General features: G+C 48.4%; 1 protein-coding gene across 1 annotated transcript; it reads left to right on the forward strand.

Moving 5' to 3' along the window:
- Positions 1 to 1,397: 1,397 nt before the first annotated feature.
- Positions 1,398 to 8,946, forward strand: RIIAD1 (regulatory subunit of type II PKA R-subunit domain containing 1). Its single transcript, XM_049880491.1, has 5 exons — positions 1,398 to 1,511; positions 2,129 to 2,205; positions 6,872 to 6,918; positions 8,131 to 8,258; positions 8,850 to 8,946. Exons 1-4 carry the CDS (start codon positions 1,428 to 1,430, stop codon positions 8,199 to 8,201), a joined length of 279 nt encoding a protein of 92 aa, XP_049736448.1. The 5' UTR covers positions 1,398 to 1,427; the 3' UTR covers positions 8,202 to 8,258; positions 8,850 to 8,946.
- The last annotated feature ends 579 nt before the right edge of the window (positions 8,947 to 9,525 follow it).

Here is a 9,525-nt window from a genome sequence, read left to right on the forward strand (position 1 = left end):
GTCTTCTTCAGGCAGCTATTTTCAGCTCTCTGGCTTTATGTTTCACTTTCCCTTCTTAATTAGATACCAGAGGAACAAATCCTGAGGACCAACTCCCTTCCTCCTTCCCTACTCACTCAGGAGTGGGAGAAATAATTTAGAATTTATGAGATGTCCAGGGTGAAGAGAAAATAAATCTACATGGGAAAGTCTGACCCAAAGGGGAATCTTCTGGCAGAATGTCCACCAGGTCTGTCTTAGTCATCTAGTGCTGCCATAACAGATACCACAAGTGGACGGCTTTAACAAAGAGAAATTTATTCACTCACAGTCTAGTAGGTTACAAGTCCAAATTCAGGGCATCGGCTCCAGGGGAAGGCTTTCTCTCTCTCTCAGCTCTGGATGAAAGTCCTTATCCTCAATCCTCCCCTGGTAGAGGAGCTTCTCAGGGGCAGGGACTCCTGGGTCCAAAGGACACGCTCTGCTCCTGGTGCTGCTTTCTTGGTGGTATGAGGTCCCCAACTCTCTGCTTGCTTCCCTTTCCCTTTATCTCTTGAGAGAAAAAAGGTGGTGCAGGCCACACCCCAGGGAATCTCCCTTTACACTGAATCAGGGAGGAGACCTGAGTAAGGGTGGTGTTACAATCCCACCCTAATCCTTTTAACCACAGGCAGAGATTGTGATCCACAACACATAGGAAAATCACAAAATGGAGGACAACCACACATGGCCTAATCAAGTTGACGCACATTTTTGGTGGACACAATGCAATGCATTACAGGTCCTTTGCAGCATCTTCGGTCTGAGAATGCCCCTTTCTTTGCAGAACTCAGTTCACTACAGCCCACGGGAAGCTTTCCTGTTGTTTAAGAATCTAAGACTTCAGTGTCAAAAGTCTACAGGGCAGATGGTGTTTGGCTTCTGTGCTGGTGGGAAGGGAAGAACGCTGGATTCTCGTTCCCCAGATCAGACTTCCTCCAGCTTCCACCCAAATGGGAGAGTCAGGAACCAGATTCTGGGGACCTTGCTCTCGGAACCTCTTTTCCAGCTTTGCTCTAGGGCTAGGAAAAAAACTATTTGAGGTTGGTGGGGTCAAGAAGACGGGCTCATTCCATATACAGTCAGTCTAGCCTGATGGAAAAATTTGTAAGTTCGTGTGTCCCACATTCAAACGAAGGTAAAATGAAATACCGCGCTGGTCTGCCCACAACTTGGAGCCTAAGAACAAGAGATTTCTTCTCTACGGACTTCAGTGTCTTCTGGACCAAGAGAGGAATGGCCTCCGGGTCTCTCAAGAAACCCTTCGAGATTGTACAAGAACTAAGGACCCTCCCCCCACGTCTCCGGCTCGAATCTGCCCCCACTTTGCTCCCCCTTCGCGGGCGGGGCGGGGCCGGGGGCGGGACCTCCCCGGCCGCGCGGCTCGTCGCCTTGACGACAGAGACAAGATGGAGTCGCCGCGGCACGGGTTGCTGGGCCCCGACCCCGGGGTGCTCAGCCCCGAGCAAGTGGAGAAACTGCGCGACTTCAAGGTGGGTGCGGTTTCCTCTCCCCTCAAAGTGCAGCTCTCCCAGGACGGGACCCTCATAACTGGGAGGAGGGCCGCCAAGAGAAGGGAGCAGGTAAAGGGGCGGCAGGAGTCGCGAAGACCTCCGGCGGGCCCCTGGCCTTCTGGGGTCCTGCACAGAGCCCGACCAAAAACCAAAGCAAACCCATTGCAGTCGAGTCGATTCCGACTCATAGCGACCGTATAGGGCAGAGTAGAACTGCCCCCGCGGAGTTTCCAAGGAGCGCCTGGTGGATTTGAACTGCCGACCTTTTGGTTAGCAGCCGTAGCACTTAACCACTACGCCACCAGGGTTTCCAGCAGAGCCCGACAGGCACCTGAAAAGGAAGAAAGAACTAAAGCAGAGACCCGCCAAAGAAATGGGCCGAACTTCCCGACGGTCGCGATCCGACTGTTAACGCCCCTAGCCTGAACAGAAAAAAAAAAAAAAGAGCAGCATTAAATGGGCGGCTTAAAATTTCAAGCGTCCTGGGAAAAGACCTGAGTTAAATGCGATGTTGTTTCCCCCAGCCCTTCACATCTCTAGGGCTCGAACCCTGAATCTGTCCCTAATGGAGAGTGGCCCTTTGCTCTTGCCCCCAGATTCAGACTCGGATTGCTAACGAAAAATACCTAAGGAACCACAAAGAGGTGGAGCTGCTCATAAGTGGTTTCTTCAGGTAGGTGGTTTTCCAGGCTGGCCTTGGGCAACTCGTGGAACTTTTACCAAATCTCGTTGGGGTTAGGTGAGTGACCCTTGCTTTCTTTAAATAAGCACTTCCTTTAAGGTATGAAAGTTAGAAAACACCCTAAGATTTTTTTTTTTCCCTCCACTCTGGGATTTGTGGCACCCAGGGTTTTCTTTGGTTATCTCTAGAGCTTTCCTTCAGTTATCTCTAAATTCTCAAAAATATTAATATTCATTCACTTTAACTTTCAGGATAAATGTATACCTTTTGACTCTTGTAAGAAGAAATTTGGCATCAAGAAACCCAAGAGGCAGCCATTGGGTGTAGAACACTATTCTCAACTAGAGCTTAACAAAATCACTAAAAAACCAAAAACCCAGTGCCCTCGACAAGATCACTAGCAGAGGTTTAAAAGAAAATTCAGATGTCTGGTCCTTCCCTTCCTGAGAATCCTTGTTGGAGTAAGACTCCAGGGTTGGAAGCCACCCCCCCAGTAAGTCTTGGGGGAAAGAATTCCATTTTCCACCATGTCTTGAGTGTGTTCTTTCCTTCCCCCATACTGCCTTCCACCCTGGCATTTGCTTGAATGGGAAAATCTCCTGTTGGACTGAAGGGCAAAGACCTGAAGAGGGTGGGGGAGAGTCATGGCGCAGCAATGGATGAGAACAGTAGCGCTATCTCAAATATGGTTTGAGACTTAAATAATAATGGTTTCCGTTTCCAGGTATCGTATGGGTCCCCTCCATTAGCAGTTATCACACCATATTACAATCACACTGTCAGTCTTCCATTTCTCCTAGCAGACCAAAGGCTCCAAGCTAGTGGGGTTATGCTTGTGTCCCTGGTACCCACCCCGTATGTGGCATCTTGGTACACTTTTGCTTATCCTCCCAGCAGCTCTACAAAAGCTAGCTTATTATCATTTCCACTTTGCAGATGAGAAAAGTGAAGCTCAGAGAGGTGAAATAACTTCTCCAAGTTGCTGAACCATGATTCTAACCTCTGGGTTTTCCAGTGCATTGTACGGTAGGCACACGGTCCACAGACCAGGGAGCTGGGGAGCACAGAAGTGGGTCTCCTTTGTCTTCTCAAAAGTAGACCTGGAAAGGGCTGTCTTTTTTGCTCTTTCACACCTTTGCTTTTCCTGGCTCTCACTGTTCTTCCTGTTTCTCTGAGTGGCAGCAGATTCTCAGAGGGCAGATACGGGAAGGAGAGAGGGAAAACTGAAAGCTATGCAGTTACTCTTGGAAGGTTGGTTGTTTGGGGCAAAGGTTAAGGCAGTTAAGGGATCCTGTGTCACTAGGAGGCTTGGGGATCAAGCCATCACTTTTTGTACCTTTTGTTCTAAATGAAAATAAAGGATTACCCTGTGCCTCTGCTGGATGACACCTTACAGTCCAAGTTCAGAGTGACTCCTGCAGAGATATTGGGGAGAGAAGTTAAAAAAGCCTGAATTAAATCAGCGTCTGCATTGTTGACACACAAAAGGATTAGCACACTTGGGTGCAGTGAAGGAAGAGGGCGTTGTTTTAGTCACATGTCAGGGATGGCCCTGCGTCTTGTTTGTCCAGGAACAAACAGTTTCCAGGAGGAGGCTGGCTGTCTGGGCCTAACTGCCAGCCTGTGGCCAGCCTCTCCTTCCTTCCTTATCATCCCCCTCAACCAAGCCTTTCCTTTTGCTGCCCCGGAGCGACCCTACATGAAATCAATCCTCTTCACCCCTTTTAGGCCTTTCTCCTCCTGGGGTGGGGGTGATGGAGGAGGAAGTGTTTGAAGTTTGAAGGTTTGTTTTCATTTGTTGTGTGTGCGTGCGTGCGTGTGTTAACTGTTATTGCCTCTGGGCGGTATCAGGATGAATCAGAATCTGCCACTCATCTGTACTGTCTGCTTCCGCTGGTCCTTCCTAGGAGACAAGAGGATGGGAGAAGAGGGGGCACAATCCTGGGCAGCACATCTGACCTTGCCTGTTCTGCAGGTCTCTGCTCTAGGCTCACCCCAAACCATGGGAGCTCTGCCCCATCCCCTGCTGTCATTGAGGAGAGACCGCCTCACTTGGGTTTTTTAGACCCTACTGATTTAGGGCCATTCAGCCACAGCTCTCCAGTCTATAATCACATATACAGTGCACAGAACTCTGAATACCTGGAAGTTTGGACTTGAAAAATTGAAAGTATAGGGATCAAACTTCTGTTAGCATCCAGAAACCTCAGGTTTTAGGTTGGGGTTATGATAGCAAGTATGAACTTGTAGAAAGACTTCATCAGATGTTTTTGTAAATACCTAGGCAGACGAATCTTCCCAAAATACAGCGCTGATCATAACCGATCATATCATTTCTCAGCTGGAAAAATCTTCAGTAGCTTCACATTGCTTTAAAAAAAAAAAAATTCTATTGAAATATAACCTATGTACAGAAAAGTGGCATATCAAAAGTGTAAAGCTGGATGAATTTTCATAGAAAACACACGTGGTACCAGCATCCAGATTAAGAAATAGAACACTACCAGTACCTTGGACCCCTCATGGAGCCCTGGTAGCCCAGGGGTTAAGAGCTCGACTGCTAACCAAAAGGTCGGCAGTTTGAATTCACCAGTCACTCTTTGGAATCCTATGGGGCAGTTCTACTGTCTCCTATAGGGTCACTATGAGTCAGAATTGACTAGATGGCAGTGGGTTTTTTTTTCCAGACCCCTCCTGGCAGCTTCTAGTCACTCCTTCCCCCAACAATGGTAACCAGTATCTGAACTTCTAATCACAGATTCATTTTGCCTTTTTGTACTTGATATACAAGGAATCCTACAATATGTACTCTTTTGTGTTTGGCTTTTGCTGAACAGTATCTTGTAGGTCCTTCATTTTCATTACTGTAGAGTATTTCATTGTGTGACTGTGTTGTTGTTAGGTGCTCTTGAGTCGACTCTGACTCATAGAGACCCCATGTGACAGAGTAGAACTGCCCCGTAGGGTTTTCTATGCTGTCATCTTTACAGGAGCGGTTCTCCAGATCTTTCTCCCGAGGACAGGCTAGCTGGATTTGAACTGCCAGCCTTTCAGTTAGCAGCCGAGTGCCGAACTGTTGTACCACCAGGGCACCTTTATATGCTGCCCTTTATCCATTCCCATTGTCTTTTGAATTGAGTATAAATGTCTCTCCCTGGCATTCAGAGCCCCCCATAATAGAGCCTCCTTCAGTTCTCACTGCCCCATGCTCCAGCCAGACTGAACTTCTCTGTTCATCCCACAGGCCTCGTGGAGCCCAGGGCAGGCACTTCCTTGAGTGCTGTTCATTCCACAGGCCTCCTGATGAGTGCTCTTCCGACCCTGGGGATACAGAGGACCATACTACCCGGCTCCTCCCCTTGAGGAATTCAGTCTGTAGCGCCAGGACTGTTCCAATTCTGTTTCTGAGCCTCTGCTCTTGCCGTTCCCCTGTGTCTGGTGTGCTCTCGTCCTTCAACCCTCATCCTCCCTTTTGAAGTTCATGCGTGTCTCAAGGGGCCTCTCAAATGTCAGCTGCTCTGAAGATTTTTGGGGTCCTGCTCTCAGTAACCGCTCTCTCAATCTCCTGGAGTACTATTTAATACCTCTCTTTTGGCACTTATTACTTGGCCTTTCAAACATTTGGAAACTTACCTGTTCCCTTTTACTTAACTGTAAATTCCTTGAGGGCGGTGCTGTATTTTCTTTTCTTTTTCCCCATCAATCCCACCCAGTGCAGTGACTTACACATAGTTTATGATCCACAGTTATCACACTGAATTGGGGGAGAAGGGGAACAACATTCTCGAAGCTTGGGCAGGAGCAGCTTCCTGGGTGGGGCAGCGGGACAGCCCTCTAGTCTGGGGATGGGATGGAAAGTGGGCAGGGCAGACCGATGGCCACGGAAAATATTGTAGAGAGCACTGCCCTTGAAGTCGCAAGGCCCAGGTGCTCTCTCTCTATTTACTAGCTCTGTGAACTTGGGCCAATGATTAACCTTTTGGAGGTTTGGTTTCTTCATGTGTAAAATGGGGGCATAGTATTGGTGTTTCACAGGGTTGTTGTAAAGTGAAACAATATTTGTGAACATACTTTATGAAGCATGGAACTCTATTTGATATAAGACATTTTCAACTCCCCACTGGCACTCGGGGTTCAGGTATTATCACAGCCACTGTCTGCTATACCAGAGGGTCCACAACCATGACCAACCGTCTTTTCAGCTTTGTGTATCATTTATTGTATTTCCCCCCCTGGGAATTCCTGGCGAAACTTACTCAAAGACTGTGGGATCGCATGTATGCCCTACCATGTGTGAGCCCCCTGAGGACCAGGCAACATTCATCCTTGCCTTCCTCCCCCGGTTTGATATTTGGTGGTCTGAAAATGTTTGTTGAATGAACAACAAACCCCACCTGGCTGCAGCCCTTCTGTTTTGTGAGGTGTTCAGTACTTAGATTTATTTTCACGTAGGATGTGTGACTCCATGCCTCAGATCCTGAGCTGATGGAAAATCATGAATGAAAGGTTCTTTGTCAGGAGTCCATTTGCTTGTTGACTCCCAAGATGGGTGGGTTCCAGATTAATCCCCTCCACGAAAGCAGGAGACCCTGCAGCAGTAGCATAGCTGGCCTTAAACCTTGCCTTACCTCCTACCCTTATCCTTAATGTTTTCCAGAGAAATGTTTTTGAAAAGACCTGACAACATCCAAGAATTTGCTGCAGGTAAGTAAGGCAGCGTCAGTTTGGGACATCTGGGGAAACCAGCGGAAAAAGTATTATTGTGGATTTAGACTGGGATAAGCCTCCCTGCAGAGCCTGAGGTGCTTCATCCACTGTCCCCCCACCCCGTCCAGGGAACTTTGTTCAGAAGGCTCTTCCCTTTACTGTCATTTCCTCAAAATGAGGACAGATAAGAAATGAGGCAGAACTTCCTAATGGTGAGGATCATTAAGAATTTTAAGAGTCCCAAAGGAACATTCTGGCAGCTCTTTTCCTGGGAACCTTAAAGCAGAGTTTTCAATCTGGGCTGCACATTAGAATCACCTGGGGGGCTTTAAAAAAAAACTGATGCCCAGGCCCCACCCCTAGAGGTTTTGTTATTTAATGAGTCTGGGGTGGGACCCAGCAGCAGCCATAGTTTTAAAGGCTCCCCAGGAGATTCTAATGGGTTTAGCTGCCCCAGATGGCTTAAGGTCAGTGGGATTTAGAGGGAAGGGGCCAGGTTGAATATTTCTTGGGTCCTCTTAGCCCTGGGAGTTGGTTGTGTCTTGAAACCGTTTCTGACTGGACCTGAGTACACCTTTGCTGCCACAGCAGATGCTGCCTCTGATTCACGTTATGCTGGGTGTATAAACACCTCCTGCCGTCATCCTGCGTGTGAGAGCCTGCCTCTCCTCTGAGAGGATATTCTCGGAGAAGGGGTAATATCCCAGAGACAGGAGCTGATGAGCAGAGTTGAGACAAGAATAATACTTGGCATTTTGAGGGGAAGGTCAGCAGTTGGAATCCACCAGGCACTCCTTGGAAACCCTATGGGGCAGTTCTACTCTGTCCTGTAGGGTCACTATGAGTTGGAATCGACTCGATGGCAACCGGGTTTGGTTTATTTGTTTGTTTTGAGATAGGCCAGGAGCAGAAAACCCAGAGAATCCCTTAGCCTTTTGATGCTCCGTGTGCACAGACGCACTGCCAGCGCAGAGGACAGAGTTGTCCCGTGTGAGCCCTTGCTGGGAACACTTGAGCTGGCAGGCTCAGAGCGGCTCGGGCAGGGACAGCAGTCACAGGGATTTGCTGTGACTTTATGTTGTAAAGCAGGGCCAGCAGTGACAGGCCTGCTAGGACCAAGCCATCCAAACTTTTAGCAGAGTAAGCATCTCCCTCCCAGGCTTTTTCCCTCGGGTTTAGATGATTTCTTCGTTTTGATTCTTATCCCAGACTATTTCACGGATCCGAGACTTCCCAACAAGATTCGCATGCAGCTAATTAAGGAAAAGAAAGCGACTTAATGAGCAAAATCATGATGCTCAGTTGTTGGGAGAGGGCAGCAGGAATCGAACCTCGAGGTAGGTGGTGACCTCCCTTAGAGACGGGGCATTTTTATTCCCTTGAAAATAAGCCCTGGCTTCTTGGTCCCAGGTGTGGAGGAAACCAAACAGAGAAGCTAGAGAGAAATTCAAAGCAGGTGTTTAATTTTTTCGACACTATTTTTGGGAGAAATGGGGACTGTGAAGGGTGGCCAAGGTTTGTCTGGCATGTCAGTAGCAGGAAGGGACATCTATTTTAACCCAGTGAAATGGATTAGGAGCAGGGCAAGGGGCCTGTTCAGGGATAGAGAACCACCAGGAGATGGCTAGCTCCTGCTGTCAGAATGCCTCTGCAGGTGGCCTTTTCCTCAGGTCCTGTGGTGGGAGGGGGGAGGGCTTTCCCATTGCTTCTGGAAGAGGTGGGAGCGGTATCCCCCTTATGCTTGCATCTGCATCTTGGGCTGGTCAGTTTCCTGCTCCCCTTGCCTTTAAACCAGGCTATGCTATCACACATTTTTCAGGCAGGAGGATTCTGAAATGACTTTGAAAGCTGGGATTTTTTTTTTCCTTTCAGTGTGAGGTGGGAAAAAGCCACACTCCTAATTTAGCAGAACCATTTCTGTTTTGCAGGGTCATCTGGAAGCAAGAGAGCCTTGTTGCCATCAGTGTGGGTATCCAAGCTGCCTTGGGCTCTGTCTGCTGTCACAAAGATACTTGTTAAAAACAATCCATCTTATTCTGTCCGCTTTGTTTCACTCAGAAGGAGGAAGATGGCCTTTGACTAACTGTGGGGCAGCAGTGCCAGCCCAGGGGCCTATCAGCTAGGTCAGTGGGCGTGTACACTTCAATACCGTGTACTGCCTGCCCCTGCAGCCCACTCATTCTGACAGCCAAGACGGGCTGGCCTGCTGGGAGGACACACAGAACAGGGATGGGGACCCCTGCACAACCATGGCTGGGTGCAGTGGTACAGGGACAAGCAGAGCCCACACTGTAGCAGTGGCAGCTTTAGTTCCTCCTTATCTTATCTCCTGGGTTACAATGTGGAGGGTGATGATTAACTTTTATTTCCATAGAAGCAATAGTAGGAGGAATTGGGCTGGAAGGACGCAAGAGAGAATGAGATTAGACATAGAAAATTCATCCAGGGTCATGAATATTGTGAAATCAGAGCCTGCCAGGTGACTCAGGGAGATTGTAGACTTTATTCTTGAGGGTTTTTAGGAACAAGCTGTCCATCTGTTCAATTTTTAGCTAAGAGGTAGGGAAATGGGTCAGCTGGCCTTATGAAGTCCTTTTCCAGCCT

The sequence above is a fragment of the Elephas maximus genome, chromosome 3 (assembly GCF_024166365.1).
Source record: "Elephas maximus indicus isolate mEleMax1 chromosome 3, mEleMax1 primary haplotype, whole genome shotgun sequence".
NCBI lineage: Eukaryota > Metazoa > Chordata > Mammalia > Proboscidea > Elephantidae > Elephas > Elephas maximus.